Here is a 15,372-nt window from a genome sequence, read left to right on the forward strand (position 1 = left end):
TGCTCTCCTCCACTAAGACTTCGAAGATTTGTCCCCCTCCCTCCTATTGGTCTATTTTTTTAGTGATGACCCCTATAGATCCCCCTCCCATGAATCCAATTTTAGGTTATGATAGAATGCAAAATGCCGCAGCCAGTATAATAGGCTGGGTTTTATAACATGATTATTTTTTTCCTTTTGGTTGTGAGTGCAGGGCTCTGACGCTTCATGTTTGTTTTCTTCTTGGTGTCCTTGCAGCATGTGTTATTTTTTGTAAGGACTCTACAGCTGTCACGTCTCCTCACAGTTTGTGTGTCCCTCTCCTCTGAGCTTAATGTTTTTAGAGTAGCCAAATTAAATGTGTACCTCTTCTCTCTCCCATTCCTTACTTTCTTTAAGTAGTTTATTAGAGGCACTTCCACTTCTTGTGGTGTACCATGCTGCAAAACACACTAACATACACGTGCATGCATATACACACACTCTATCATTGCAGCATGCACCATCTACCCTCCTCCATCAGAGTTATAATTAATCCAACTGCTCCAGTGACGGAGCAGAGTAGCTCCTACAGATAAGGTTTCAGGTGTCGGCTGTTCAGAGTCAGATCTGTGTGAATACTGAGCCATGTGGCCTGCAAAATGGCAGAATTGGAATTTAAGTGCTTACTAATGTACACCATCAATTTTACACTCTGTGCAATTTTGCATTATTAAGAAAAGTGATTTTTCTGATGCTGACCAATAAGAGCAAACATTAATCAATGATTGTGATTCCAGTCTGACCTGGATCAATGAAGTAATAATTCCTCCAGTTTTCTCCTCATGACTGAATATTGGGTCACTCTAATGTAAGGAACTGAGCAATTCATTTAATGCAATCAGCCTCCAGTAGTAAAATGTTGTCACTCAGATGTTATGCAGCCATCTATATCCTACACAATCTCAATATTGATCCTAATTATTATCGTTGTGACCATCTATATCTTGTGTTATTCACCATAATGAGTACTGAGCTCTTAATTGGCACTTAGCAGCAGTCTTCCTGGTTGAGCTGTCAGTCAGTGGTTTAGGACTGGCTCTTACTGAGGCCTAAATCTGTTCAGATGAGGGAAGCATTTTCCCGTTTTAAGGCTGGATGAGGCATACTGCAGCAAATCTATAACCCTGCTTGGTAGCAACTGTCGTCTCCCCTAGAAACCCCCCAGTGGCCCGTGCGCTCCTTTTACGGCCCTCGAGGTGGGACTGCGAGGCTCGATGGGAGGTCAACGCGACAGTTCCATATATGGCACGCGCTCTTTCCTCTATCGGGGACGCGCAGCGTCACTTTTGATCCCTCCTGTAACCTGGTGGATGGAGATCCCTCCTTCCTGAGGCGCGCCTCCTTACTGCGCCCCCACCCACTCCTCAGCCAGAGCCTGTCAGCATCCTAATATGGCAGAGGGCCGGGATGGAGGCCAGTGCTGAGGTTTGTGAATGGTGGAGGTTGGGTATAAAAGGTGGACAGGCAGCACTGGGGACCGTAGCTGGTTCAGCAGCAGCACTAGTTGGGTCTATCTCTCCGCAGCCGCAGACACACTCCTAAGGTAAGACCCTGCTAGGACCTGCCACTCCTGAAGCCACTCATCCAGGTTGGGACAGCTAGGCCTTCACCAGAGAACCGCTGGTGCAGCTACAGGGGCAAACTTTAGGCAGGACAGCCGGGGACAGGAGGCTTCAGACGGGACACTTACTGAGGCCACAGGGCAAACTGTGCTGGAGGATAGAACAGAGAGGGGAGGAGGAAGGACTGTTAATTGTAGATAATACAGTTCTAGGCAGAAGACACCTGAATTGGTGTGGGAATTGATAGATTAAAAAAAGACTGGCATATGTGATTCAGTAGCCTATTTCTGAGGTCTTAAATGAATTCTAAAAATCAGTTAAAATCAGCCAAAACCAGAATATTTTTCCTTGGGATGCTGATTATTTGTAAATGTAGGCTAGATACATTTTTGGTCATTGCTTTTCTTAAAGTTTTGCATCCTTGCATATTTACTCTCTGCAAATTAAAGTAGGCTATTATGGACCTAACTTAGTCAAGTGTCTCCAGATATGTATCTGAGGAAAACGGTAGATTAGTTATTAATGAGATCTCGTAGGTTTATACAGGCTTATACGTCACGCGTAATGGCCTGTTGTCAGTGTGCCATGAACACATTTAGCGCAATCCATGGGCCCGATCATGTTCAGCCTCACTAGATTTTATGATTACTTTTCGTCTTTCTTCTAAAATTAAGACACGTGGTTTGAGTTTTTAGTAAACTTAAAGGGTAATACAAAAAAGTTTAGTTAATTATATTAGGCGTATTTTTGCCACTTTCACTAATATATGGCAGCATGTATATTGATTTGGTGAAGTGACATTTTTGATTTCTTTCCTTTCTAACAGAAGCCAACATGTGTGACGACGATGAGACTACCGCCCTTGTGTGCGACAACGGCTCCGGCCTGGTAAAGGCTGGCTTCGCCGGAGACGATGCCCCCAGGGCTGTGTTCCCCTCCATCGTCGGCCGTCCCCGCCACCAGGTAAACATCGAAGAAAAAAACTTCTCATAGGTTGGACACAGAAAAAAGGCTAATGACAGCAGAAGGGTGAATTTAAAAGTAATTTAAACATTCCTAAAAAATAAATTAATAAAAAAAAAATCTATTTTGAATGGGTGATCTGTTGTAGTGATCACAATAATGTTTCAGTTTCAATGTACCTCTCTTGTGATAGAGGCGTGAAATAATTGATGTCGAGCCATGTAATTTTGGCTGCCTGCGCTGCCTCCAGCAGTGCGCCCTTTGCCTCTCTGATACTAAATTAGTCACATGTGAATTGACAGCCTCACACTTGCTCTGTCATTCTCTGTGACCCACGCTGTCATTTGACACATTTACGCAATAGTTACCGTGCCGGTACAAAGAGACAAAGGACAGAAAAAGACTATACCTCTGTGTGGATTATTTGTCGTCCCCGGCTAACCTTTCCTTTATCTCGCTGTGTCTCCCCCCTTAGGGTGTCATGGTCGGTATGGGTCAGAAGGACTCCTACGTCGGCGACGAGGCCCAGAGCAAGAGGGGTATCCTGACTCTGAAGTACCCCATTGAGCACGGCATCATCACCAACTGGGACGACATGGAGAAGATCTGGCATCACACCTTCTACAATGAGCTGAGAGTTGCCCCCGAGGAGCACCCCACCCTGCTCACTGAGGCCCCTCTGAACCCCAAGGCCAACAGGGAGAAGATGACCCAGATCATGTTTGAGACCTTCAACGTCCCCGCCATGTATGTGGCCATCCAGGCTGTGCTGTCCCTGTACGCTTCCGGCCGTACCACCGGTAAGACTAACAACAACATACAACCTCAACTGATGACACCCAGCTTCCTAAAGAAGCAACTTTAATATAGCTTATCACATAATCACAAGTAATTAACAGTACAACTGATAGAAATCAGATTATAATTGTTACACACACTGTTAACAGTATCAATTGGGCATTTTACGCACAGCTTTTACGCACTAGATGCTCTAGATTTTCAGTCGGGCATCCACGTCAGTCACAGCTTTACACACAAAGTTCAACATTTTGCTCATTTCTGTTACTCGAACTTGACTAAAATCTCTCACTGGGTCTCTTTAGGTATTGTGCTGGATGCTGGTGATGGTGTGACCCACAACGTCCCAGTCTATGAGGGTTACGCCCTGCCCCACGCCATCATGCGTCTGGACCTGGCTGGTCGCGATCTGACCGACTACCTGATGAAGATCCTGACTGAGCGTGGCTACTCCTTCGTGACCACCGGTAAGAGACTCAGCCTATAATAAAAAAGAAATTATTCAACCAACTAGAAAGATTTGGCAAATTCTAATATAATATATGCAAACGAAATTTACATTTTTATTCGTGAAACAATCTGACTAACAGAATATAAAAATGCACCATGTCTGATGACAGGCTAAGAATTTTCTTAAAATTAATCACATTGCCTAATTGGCACAGCTTATGAGACACACTGTATGTGTGTGTTGTGCCTGATAAGAAACTTGTTAAATGACTTTTGTAAACCATCCCACTCGGCCAGTTTGTTATTACGCACCATGATATCTGTGGTCTCTCTTGCACTCTGAGCACCAAAAACTCTTAAATTGTCCTCCTACAGCTGAGCGTGAGATCGTGCGTGACATCAAGGAGAAGCTGTGCTATGTGGCTCTGGACTTTGAGAACGAGATGGCCACCGCTGCCTCCTCCTCCTCCCTGGAGAAGAGCTACGAGCTTCCCGACGGTCAGGTCATCACCATCGGTAACGAGAGGTTCCGTTGCCCCGAGACCCTCTTCCAGCCTTCCTTCATCGGTACTTAAGATAATACCTTTATTTCTATCATAATCACCGGTATTGAGACACGGGGAGAATTGTGCCTCTCTGAACACTTGTCTCTCTCATCTGACCAGGTATGGAGTCTGCTGGTATCCATGAGACCGCCTACAACAGCATCATGAAGTGCGACATTGACATCCGTAAGGACCTGTACGCCAACAATGTGCTCTCCGGCGGTACCACCATGTACCCTGGTATTGCTGACCGTATGCAGAAGGAGATCACTGCTCTGGCCCCCAGCACCATGAAGATCAAGGTACTTGAAATTTAACACACATAAGAACAACACACTTTAAATAAGCAGACACATTTACTGACTATTACGCACTGATTCCACTGAACACTTCACTAATCCACTCCTTCCACTGTCTCTAGATCATTGCTCCTCCCGAGAGGAAGTACTCCGTCTGGATCGGCGGCTCCATCCTGGCTTCCCTGTCCACCTTCCAGCAGATGTGGATCTCCAAGCAGGAGTACGACGAGGCCGGCCCCAGCATTGTCCACAGGAAGTGCTTCTAAATTCTCTACCGTCTTCTCCAGCTTCTCCATCATTTTCACCACCAGCTATCTGGAGATCAAACAAGGAGGAGGATCAACATCTGCTGCACAGCAACACTCTGCTGTCAATGGACTGTCTGTCTGCGCTGTTGACATTTATATGCATTTTTTATCCATATAAAATGTGCATATTTAATTGCTGTCTGTTGTCTGTGTTGCACGGAGAAAGGCTGTGAAAACCACCACTGAACCATGCATCCACCAAAAAACTTTAATAAAAAAAATAAGAACAACATGTTGCCCAACACATGTGAATGTAAGTGTATATACATATTGATAATTTATTAAAGTCCATTATTTGGTATTTCTGCCCATGGCCTTGTTTTTCTGCTAAAGAGAGGATGGGAAGCAAAAAGCTGTGGTGAAAATTAGAAATATTTAAAAACGGATGATTACGAAAAGGTAGCTTATACTCCCCAAAAATGAAATGGCCAGGACATTTCCCACAATAACCACACACAGCTGATTAAACATGTAGCCTACCTATACTACACACCTCACAGTAACTAGATGATTGGTGCAATAAGCAGTGATTCCCACAGTCAGGCTGGCACAGATCCCTGGCAGGGAGGCAGGCAGGCAGGGAGGGAGCGCCCTCTATCTGATGGATGGGGACAGCTCTAGGTGCGAGTGGCAATGAAAGGCGATGCCTCCAAGCTCCGACAGTCGGAGTTTGACTCGCAAGGAATGCGCCTATGCAGCAGCAGCCCCGCTTTGGACTGGCCGGATCAGTAGCTTTGGACACTTGACACTCTGCTGTGAATCCCGTTGAGCTGTCTGCCCTGTGCGCTCTCTCCCGGGCCCAAGTCCATCTTTAGACAAAACCAGACCCCGTGTACAGTGGGGCATCTCCCCAACCCTACCTTATATGCATATAGCAGCTCATCTGGTTATCTGGGTGTGGCTGAGCGCACAAAGGAGTGCGCGCACATCATTAATGTCACCCCATTGACCTGAGATTAGACATCTTTAGCATTTGTCTAACACACTAGAGTTTCCATTATGCTTTAACGTAGCCAAATAAACCTTCATTTATTTAAATAGCCTATAAAGTCAATATCTATGCTATGGTATTCTTCCAAAACCAGCATACAGTGTCTAAATACAATTAAACTAATTATTTATTATTAGAAATCATTATCAGCCAAGTGATTCGTATCCTCTTCGCCCGCATTCCTGATATCCTGGGCCTGGACCACCTGTTGCGGGTGTGTTTGGCTTTTTAAAAACGTCTTCAGGCGGGCGGAGCTAAGCTCAGAGACGCAGCCTGTGTGATTACAGCAGCAGCGTCGTGGACGCCATCTGTTCTGCTCTTCTTCCGTGAAATCCGACCCGGGGTGAGTATATTTACTGTACACGAAATTAGACTCGAACACATCTGAATTTCTGCTGTCACTGATGGTGCACGGAGGGGACGGATTGTCAGTGAGATCTAAGGTTTACGCAGAGCTGCGGGCTCTCTGCCAGCACTGACAGGCGATTATCGGGGCTCCATATTATCATATGATTAACAGACTCATACATCACACGGACATATTTATTATGACGAGGTAATCTAAAGAAACAGGCAGAAATATACCCACTACAAACACACTCTGCTGGACGTAAATGACACAAACCATCATTACCTACGTCTGTTCTAAATATAGGAATGCAGCCATGCTGTATTTTAGCAACAGTGCCACGCTGTAAAGAAGTTTAGATGGAGATATTAGACAGCAGAGCCTGCAGTGTTTCCACACAGTGATTGTGGCTGACCTTTAATTTGGAGTATTCAACAGTCGTTTACATCACTGCAGCCAATCAGAGGAGGAGGAGGTACCTGCGTCATCACGTTCAAGAAAATTCGGCCGTGTACGTTGTAAACGCAGATTACGGTCGGTTATTTACTGTAATATACCGAATAAGACGATAAAACATGTATCTTAGTTTGTAACGTTGATTAATAATGGTCGTTTGTTTGGTTCCTTTTTGCTGAGAGAGACGAGCTAACGCAGGGTGAGGAAGTAGGCGGGCTCTCCAGGCCGGGGGAAGCCTCCTGCTGCTCCGCCATTGGTTTAACCGTCTCCACGTTATGGTTTAAATGTCTGGCGGTGTTACCAACGAGCTGCGTATGAGGAGACTCAGTTCGTCTTCGGGCTTATATATGTTTATAGGTTTAGTTACACTGCGTAACAGTAAAGAGCGGTTTTATTTCTATTGCTGGGTTTCAGTTCAAAGACGGACAAGATGGTGACGAAGAGGATCCGCTCCGAGTACATGAAGAAATTCAAAGACCCCAAATGGGAGACTTACACTAAATGCTACGAGGAGATGCTGAAGTACAGGCTGACCCGACGGCTGCTGGAGCACACGCACAACCCCTGGTTTTGGAATGGATCAGACAGTGATTCAGACTCTGGAAGAAGGAGCTCTCCCCCTCCCCCTCCCAGCAAGAACCAGGTCCAGGCTGAGCCAAGCAGGGAGGCTGAGCTGGAGGAGTGTGAGGGGGCGAGGATGGACAGACAGCTGGAGGAGATCAGAACTGCAGGCCCTTTACCCACACTTCCTATTCAGGACGAGGAGGATGCCCCGCAGCCTGCAGTCCACGGTGAGCAGGGTGAGCTATAAACTGCTGAATCCGTGTGATGCATACATGTTCCTCATGTTCCTTTCCTCTGCAGGCTCACAGGCTGATGGGACCAGAGAGAGCCAGCAGGAGAGAGAGCAGCAGAGAGGCAGTAAACAGCTTACCGCTCCTCATAAAGACCCAGGTAGGATGTGACACACAGCATGTTAGAGTGAGGATTCAAGACAGCAGGTTGCACAGCGTACAAGTCAGAATGAAATGTAATATACGGTAACTATTTCACAGGGAGCATGGTTGAGATACAACGGGTCACCTGCTAGCATTGTAAAAGAGGTGTAGCAATCACCGTTATGTCATCAACAATTTAATTATTTGAGAGGATTAAAGTTATAGGCAATATTCTAATTTATACTCATGCAACAGTTCTTCTTTTTGAGGACAGCTCACAGTAAAAATTATAAAAGCATTTCACAGAACAAAGTAAGATAGAACATCACCAGCATGTGATGTGCATACTATTACAGTGAACTGCCATTAAAATCCCATAATGCAGTGCAGTAGAGATAACGTTACTAGTGACATGATTGTTAAAAAAAAAAAGGTACATATTCATTATACAATGTGTTGTGCACAGTTCACAGTCGAATGTTCAGCCTCCTTGTACTCCTGCTTGGAGATCCAGCTTTCTGTTGTTAGTGAGACTTTAACCTGTGTTTTTTCTGTTTTTAGACAGAGACAGTGGAGGAACTGTACCACAGCAGAGTAAGCCCTTCAAATCCTCAAAACCAACTTGGCGGTCCCAGCGGGTCAGGCCTATGCCATCTAGAGAGCCCAAGGAGGACGCCAAGGAGAGCAGACACCCGTTTGCTCTGTACGGCTCTGGAGAGAAGGACGCAGACATCGCAGGCAGGAAGACACACAATGTGGGCCCAGCAGCTTCAACTAACAAGGTAATCGTATCTGTCTGGATTTCTGTAGTTGTAGGAACATGAGCATGACCATCATGATTAATGTTTATCTTTCTTGTAGATCCACGAGTCGGCTCTGCGTGCTAAGACCAGGCGGGAGGTGGAGCGTCAGATCCAGACCCAGAGAACTGAGCGGCGAAGAGCCAAGTCCGCTGATGTGGACAAAGCTAGAAGGCTGGTTCAACCTGAATTCAACCCGTGGCTCACTGAGTACATGCGCTGCTTCTCCGCTCGCTCTCGATAAGACACACACAGCAAAAACACTTTAGAGTGATTACACACAAGCATAAAGCCATGATTGCCTTTCTCCTGTGAAGGTTCAACAGGTGGAGCTGTAGAGCTTAAATACAAAGGCTCCTACTTGTACAGTTCATCACTCCCACATTCAGGATACAAACTGACACAACCTTGATCACTGAAATTCACTGTGTGGCTTATTCCCCTGCATGTTTTATATACACTGATTTTAATATATACGACAATATGAAACAGTTTTCACTGTACTTATACTTTTAAATATGGACACATCTCTGAGAATAACCAGATGAGAATAAAGACAGTTTGAGCCATACTTTGATGCAGGCCCTTTAAACACAGGCTATAGTGTCCATACTTTCATACTGTGAATGGGTAATGAAGGCACATGTCTGCATGATTAAGTCTTGGTTAGACAAATTACCACTTATACACACACACCTACATGATCACTTTGTTTGCGTTCAAACATATTGTGTAAGTTTTTCTCAAATTAATGGAGGTGTATGAGTATTTACTTGTTTGTGAACACACAGTAATATGTTTATTAGTTTTTCAGCCTTTGAGGTTTTTGGTATCCGCTGCAGTGAACCAGTTCTTGTGTGTGTAATGCTTGATAGGTCGATCCTTCTGCCTTTTTTAATAGATTATGATTCACTGTAGAGTTAAGAGAGTTAAGATCACGCTGTTGTGTTGTGGCGGTGGCATTTTCTGTAAGTTAAGGAAGACATAGTTTTTTAAGTGATAGAGATGTTTTGTATTTAATCAGTCTGGTGCTAAGTTTTTGAGTGACAATTGGGGAATTTTCACCAGAAAAACACATTAACAAGTTGACATAAAGATAATTTAGACTGCAATGTAAACATCTAAAGTTTAAACCTCATTAACCTGTTATTGAGTATGCTTGGAGCCAAAAGAAGAACTGTAAGAACATCAAGCTAACGTCCAAAATACCTCTTGTCAGAGCACATTGTGCTAATTTGCTGTTTGACCAAATTAATCAGCACTTTGATCATTTGTCACATTTCTAGAAGAAAATTTAGCTAACTCATTTTAGGTTTTGAAGATTCTCTTTGTATTTATTTGAGTTTAGTGATCAGTGGTATTTGAACTAATGCAGGACCAGATAGTGTCTTCATGACTGTTAAAACAATGAGATCCTAAAGTAATTATTTTTTAGCTATTATAATTGGTGTATATAAAATATTGAATATTGGTGTGAATATTTTGCGGAACAAAAGGTGACAGGATGCTCTACATTCAAACATAATGAAAAACATTGTAACATTAAGTTCAGTATTACACTGCACAGTATGCTTTTGTAAGTTAGTTTTTTCAGTGTTTAAGTTATATGTTAATATGATTTTGTGCAATATTCTGATACTTTAGAATGCTTTTGAACCTGTGATAGTGAACTTTGACAATCTTAGAAAATAGGAGCTACAGATGAAAAGGTCATTCCTTCTTATATTTTACTTTAAAACTGAGCCTCTGTTTATACCATAGAGACATTTCACTTTTGGTAATGAGTTATAGGTCATTTGATCGGTTACTAGGTAATATGCTGCAAAAGCCTAAATATTTCTTCAGCCCAGGATAGTGTCATTTAAAGTCATCCTAAAGTTTTTGAGACATTTAATGTGATGATGACGCAGTAAGGTCAGTCCTTTATGGAAACTAAAAAAAAAAGTTTCTGAAGTTATTAATAAAATACAATCAATGTCACGATGACATAAAGTGGTAGAAACTACTGTATTCTGTTTACATATTGAGTTGTTATGTTATTGAGTTGTGTATGTGTAGATAATTAATGATAAAAACATGATGTGGTGCACAGCTTTAATAAAACATTTTCCATCCGTCTGTTTGCCTCTCACAAACTACGCATTGTATATTAGCATTTAACATAACAGACTGTTACAATGTGGCCTATTGTAAGTCCAACTCTTCTTCTGGTTCCTCAGAGGCTAAAAATACAACAACCACCTATTTTCTGTGTATTCTGCCCAAGACGATAGGAAAAAAAACATCCTTTCAAAGACAATACTTGCTGTTTTTTTATTTAAAAACATATGCTTTTATCATAACATACACAATAAATTATAAATCTATGATATTTGATATAATGACAAGAGAAAAACATACATAAATATTAACCAAAAAATGACATAAACACAAGGACAAGGACTTGATGTGGAGCAGCCGAAGCCACCACACATCAAACACTTGATAAAAAAACATGTGAAATACACTCCACCATGTACAGCTGTACAGCTTAATCTATGTGATTCAATATAAACCCTAACATTCTGCCACCCATATGTATTTAACAGGGAGGACAACGCATGGACCCCCTGACTTCTTGTTGTTACCTCAAACAGAATCTACAACTGTGTCTGATAAAGTGTGTTTGGTTGTTTGAAGTGTATAAAATTCAAAGAAATCAAAACTTCATAAAGGTGGACGTAGTTTAATTGTAAGCACTAAACAATTAAACAAGACAAAAATAAATAGAGCATATGTCAGCTTCATATGATTTGTAAAACTGGACAGTTAGTCCCACAGCTGGCAGCAGTCAGTCAGATATTCATGTAAACATACAACACTTATACGTGAGACACCAAAACCTTGGTGAACGCTGAATGTGCCACTGTGAAGATGGAATGAAACTAATTATTTCAGTGTCTAAAAGTCCAGTGTCTGCTCAGGCTGCCTCTGATTTTTTTAATATGTGAGCATTGTTTAAAACAGCAGTTTTTTTTTTACATTGATAAAATCCACATCATCAACTTCCCCATTTCTAACCAGTCAGCTGCTGCACACACAGCAGTACTGTCCTGCTTGGAAGTTACTAGTGTATTGTAGCTTAACATGATAATAATACAGTGGAACATGATTATCTATTTTAATATACATTTAACTCTTCATAATGAAATACTCTGATATTCTGAGAAAACATGCGTCAGTCGCTATATACAGAAACATTGTACAGTGTTTGATGCAACAGGAGAGAGAGAGAGAGGGAGAGAGGGAGGGGATGTAAACGATGCAGAAAGGCAGGGTGGAGGAGATGACTTGTCATTTAGTGGCTGCATACAGGGATAGACAGAAAGGGAGTGAAACTAACATACAGGGTGTGTTTAAACTCAGGCAGATGCTGAAATAAAAGCACTAAAAACAAGGAGTGTCTTGAATAAATATGTGCTCAAAGGAATAGTTCCAATAATTTTTGGAAATATGTTTTCATGCTTAGAAAAAAATCAAGTTAACCTCATGTTAGTGCACAAGTATCAAGCTGAAGCCTGGTGGTAGTTAGCTTAGCTTAGCATAAAGGTTTGAACAAAAAACAATGTCTCAAAATGTGTACTATTCCTTTATGCAGTGTAGCTGGAATAAATCCGAAATCCAAAGAGGTGTCAAAGCAGGTGTGAAGCAGAAATATGGGACATACATGTCAGTAATTCACATCCAGTTTGGAGGGCTGAGGAAAGTCTGGTCCATAAGGGGAGGAGCGGACTGTTGGAAGATGGGCAGTCTCTGGTTACCTTGGAGATCTTCAGAGTTCTGGGATGGGAGTGGCTGGGACATCCTTTCAGCTCTCTGCAGGTGTAGCCATGACAACAAAGCATCTGTAGGGTCCGTGCAAAGGTCGAAGAGCAAAGGTCAGGGAGGAGTCACTAGCATAGCAACCTGAACCCAACATGGTCGGGTCCCCCGTGGCTGTTCTTCTCCTGGTCTTGCCAAACCTGTTTCCAACACACATCAATAGAAGGCTGGGTCTCAGTAATCTTATTGTTTGGTATAAAATGGCAAATAATCAATCTTCCACTCACATTGTCTGTGTGTTTACTGTGTGTTTAAAGCAGCCATCCATTAGCAGCCACACTCCTGGGTGCCCTGTGGCTGCGCACGACGAGGAGAACGAAGCTGTCGTAATGCAGCGTCGCCGTACTGAATACCTGAGCCCATCCTCTCTGGATCCAGCTCCCCTAAAAATGATAGAGAAGAATGAAGAGACAGAAAGGCGCAGACACTTAATGACCAACAGATCTACTTCAGGCATCATCTACAGCACAGAAACACACTGAACTTTCCCTCTGCTGCAGGCCTCCACGATCTGTTTACATATTTTGCTACTTCGGCTAGCTTTAGGGTTAGCAACCAGTCATTTTCAACTCTGTGAGGCAGATGGGTCTGGACATATACCTACTATGAGCCTGCCTGTTGATCTTGGTTGATCTTGTTAGGATGAGAGGATTTAGAGTCAGGGGTTATGTTATGGTTGAAGACTGAAGCTCTTACCTGACTCTATCTTGTTGAGGATTTTCCGAGCGCACTGAACAAAGGCCTCTTCAACATTCTCTCCTGTTAGAGCACTGGTCTCCAGGAACATCAGCTCTGACACACAAAACCATTTACTGAACAGAGCTGCAGCTAAAGAGTGCGTCAGTCTATACATTGAACTTACAACAAGAAATCTAATGAGAGACATCAACTTCAAAAAGGCAACATAATTAAATACATCCTTTGTATGACCGCTGCAGAGGAGAGGCTTGTGACTGTTACCATTCTCCTGAGCAAAGCGTGAAGCCTCCAGGAATGTGACCTCTCTGTCAGCGTCCAGGTCCTTCTTGTTCCCACACAAGATGATGACAATGTTTTGACTGGCCAACATCCTGGCATCACTCAACCATGTGGTCAGAGCGTTGTATGTCTCTCGACTGCAGCACAAACAGAGAAGATTAAGTAAGAAACAGATTACATTTTACAGCTAAGAAGAGAGCCAACTTGAAAACAGCTTTCATAATACCTGGTGATGTCATAAACCAGCAGGGCTCCTGCTGCTCCTCTGTAGTAACTCCTGGTCACAGACCTAACACACACACACACGTTTCATAGTCAAGCACACAGATAGGTATAGTGACACAGAGTCATGATTATAAATGCTGGAACAATGATATTTTTGGCACCTTGGCAATTTGAAATTAAATATTCAATACTACTTAAAAATATATAAATAAAAAAAATGTGCATGTGTGTCTGAAGATGGCTACGATTACTGAAGGGTTAATACAATGCTTTTGTAACCCTTAAAACAAAGCAGAAATTCACATCTTGAGCCATTCATTTTTGCTGATATAAACACTATTAGTTATGCACATTTAACTGTACGTCTGTGGTATAGTGAAAATATTAAGGTCTTGGGGACGTGGCTGCCAGCTTTCCTACCTGAACCTTTCTTGTCCTGCAGTGTCCCAAATCTGTAGTTTGACCATCTTGTTGACAACACTGATGATCTTAGAGCCAAACTCCACTCCAATCGTGTGGTTGGATTCATCTTTAACTAGAAAAGAGAACAAAACATGGAATCATGCCACCATTCATACAGAAGTGTATTCTTTCCATAAAGAATACCACAGTAAAAGTCAAATTAGTAACACCATCTTGTCTGTGCTGAGCTGCATTAAAAATAGCAAATCCAGTTCTCACATGTTTATATGTGACGATTAGTCATTATCACTGATTTTAATATATGTATTATTGTGTTACCGCCTCAGACTTACATCTCTTCTCTATGAACTGGTGCAGCAGACAGGATTTGCCTGTTCCAGCATTCCCAATCACCAGGAATTTAAAGAGGAAATCTGCAGAGGAAACACAGATCAATGTAACACAACACAACAACAGGACATACCTACTATAATGGTATTCAAAGCTAATGTCTGACCATTACTATTATCATCAGTCAGGCCATTCTAATCACACAATAATGAGTTTTCACATATTATTATTGTATGTAAACTGATGTGTGCTTCTATATGACAGAAACCTCACTTCTGTACACAGGCAAACCACAGATATGATCATTATATACACAACCCATTCTGATGGAGGAGTTCATTCCAGCTACACTTTACATTAGAGGAGCTAACAAAAACATCACGGCTGAATGTGTTATTTACTGTTACAGGATGCACAGCTCAGTCAGCTCCATCCTCCACAGCCAGCCGTGGCGTGCACCAGCTTCCTGTCTTTACTAATAGCCCCCTAATAGCCTTTGTAACCTCGCAAAATCGATACATTTTGTGTGCATGGCCACAGAGAACTCTGCTGCATTAAGCCAGTGTATTTTCTTAGGCTGACACGGTACTTTTAAGGCCAGCAGCCTTCACCAGAGGCTCGGCTAGCCTGTCAGCTATCTGTTTACGATGAGTAAAAGCTCTCTCGACACACCTGCCCCATCCCATCTCTGTGGGTACAGGAAGATGTTGACGGTGGCTACTCGGGAAAACAGCCTTCTTACCGTATGACTCCGACATCGCCAGTGTGGCGGATCGACAGCAAAAGGAAAGTGAGGGGGAAATGGAACTTGACAGAAGGATAAGCTAGCTAAGTAAAGGAAAATAGTCCTGTGGATGATTTCCGCGGATTCCAGCTGATTTTCCCCTCCGACTTCCCGTACGTGGTTTGTTTCAAAATAAAAGCCATCAGTGATTCCACAGGCCGGATATTTGTAATGTCATTAAACTGCCACAGGGCGGAGCTGTTTAAATGTTTAACACTTCAGACGCACACTTTTTATAGTTCAAAATTATTGAAAGTTTGTATTAAACCCTTAAAGATAACGTTTACATTT

The 15,372-nt window shown here is 42.7% G+C and overlaps 3 protein-coding genes across 4 annotated transcripts; 2 read left to right on the forward strand and 1 right to left on the reverse strand.

Moving 5' to 3' along the window:
- Window positions 1-1,406: 1,406 nt before the first annotated feature.
- On the forward strand, window positions 1,407-5,178 carry acta1b (actin alpha 1, skeletal muscle b). The gene is made up of 7 exons (XM_028401033.1): window positions 1,407-1,564; window positions 2,410-2,546; window positions 3,022-3,346; window positions 3,650-3,811; window positions 4,170-4,361; window positions 4,460-4,641; window positions 4,761-5,178. Exons 2-7 carry the CDS (start codon window positions 2,418-2,420, stop codon window positions 4,902-4,904), a joined length of 1,134 nt encoding a protein of 377 aa, XP_028256834.1. The 5' UTR covers window positions 1,407-1,564; window positions 2,410-2,417; the 3' UTR covers window positions 4,905-5,178.
- Window positions 5,179-6,204: 1,026 nt separating this feature from the next.
- On the forward strand, window positions 6,205-10,392 carry ccsapb (centriole, cilia and spindle-associated protein b). 2 transcript variants are annotated; one of them, XM_028401038.1, is made up of 5 exons: window positions 6,205-6,280; window positions 7,157-7,542; window positions 7,607-7,696; window positions 8,242-8,462; window positions 8,542-10,392. In XM_028401038.1, exons 2-5 carry the CDS (start codon window positions 7,173-7,175, stop codon window positions 8,722-8,724), a joined length of 864 nt encoding a protein of 287 aa, XP_028256839.1. In that variant the 5' UTR covers window positions 6,205-6,280; window positions 7,157-7,172; the 3' UTR covers window positions 8,725-10,392. The 2 variants fall into 2 exon arrangements, with proteins under 2 accessions (XP_028256839.1, XP_028256840.1); XM_028401039.1 differs by having other exon boundaries at window positions 7,157-7,533.
- Window positions 10,393-10,968: 576 nt separating this feature from the next.
- Window positions 10,969-15,192, reverse strand: rab4a (RAB4a, member RAS oncogene family). The gene is made up of 8 exons (XM_028401042.1): window positions 15,040-15,192; window positions 14,300-14,380; window positions 13,965-14,079; window positions 13,546-13,608; window positions 13,302-13,456; window positions 13,038-13,133; window positions 12,569-12,724; window positions 10,969-12,481 (listed from the first exon to the last, which is right to left on the reverse strand). The coding sequence occupies exons 1-7, from the start codon at window positions 15,053-15,055 to the stop codon at window positions 12,609-12,611; spliced, it is 642 nt and encodes a 213-aa protein (XP_028256843.1). The 5' UTR covers window positions 15,056-15,192; the 3' UTR covers window positions 10,969-12,481; window positions 12,569-12,608.
- Window positions 15,193-15,372: the final 180 nt, after the last annotated feature.

Source organism: Parambassis ranga, chromosome 3 (genome assembly GCF_900634625.1).
Source record: "Parambassis ranga chromosome 3, fParRan2.1, whole genome shotgun sequence".
Classification (NCBI taxonomy): domain Eukaryota; kingdom Metazoa; phylum Chordata; class Actinopteri; family Ambassidae; genus Parambassis; species Parambassis ranga.

Coding starts and splice junctions, on each gene's coding strand:
- rab4a (XM_028401042.1), bottom strand. Junction 13,134..13,301: donor ACGCTTTGCTCAGGAGAATG/GTAACAGTCACA, acceptor TTTGTGTGTCAG/AGCTGATGTTCCTGGAGACC. Junction 12,725..13,037: donor CCTCAACAAGATAGAGTCAG/GTAAGAGCTTCA, acceptor TATCATTTTTAG/GGGAGCTGGATCCAGAGAGG.
- acta1b (XM_028401033.1), top strand. CDS start 2,418: ATGTGTGACGACGATGAGACTACCGCCCTTGTGTGCGACAACGGCTCC. Junction 3,347..3,649: donor CGCTTCCGGCCGTACCACCG/GTAAGACTAACA, acceptor GGGTCTCTTTAG/GTATTGTGCTGGATGCTGGT. Junction 3,812..4,169: donor CTACTCCTTCGTGACCACCG/GTAAGAGACTCA, acceptor GTCCTCCTACAG/CTGAGCGTGAGATCGTGCGT.
- ccsapb (XM_028401038.1), top strand. CDS start 7,173: ATGGTGACGAAGAGGATCCGCTCCGAGTACATGAAGAAATTCAAAGAC. Junction 7,543..7,606: donor TGCAGTCCACGGTGAGCAGG/GTGAGCTATAAA, acceptor TTTCCTCTGCAG/GCTCACAGGCTGATGGGACC. Junction 7,697..8,241: donor CGCTCCTCATAAAGACCCAG/GTAGGATGTGAC, acceptor TTCTGTTTTTAG/ACAGAGACAGTGGAGGAACT.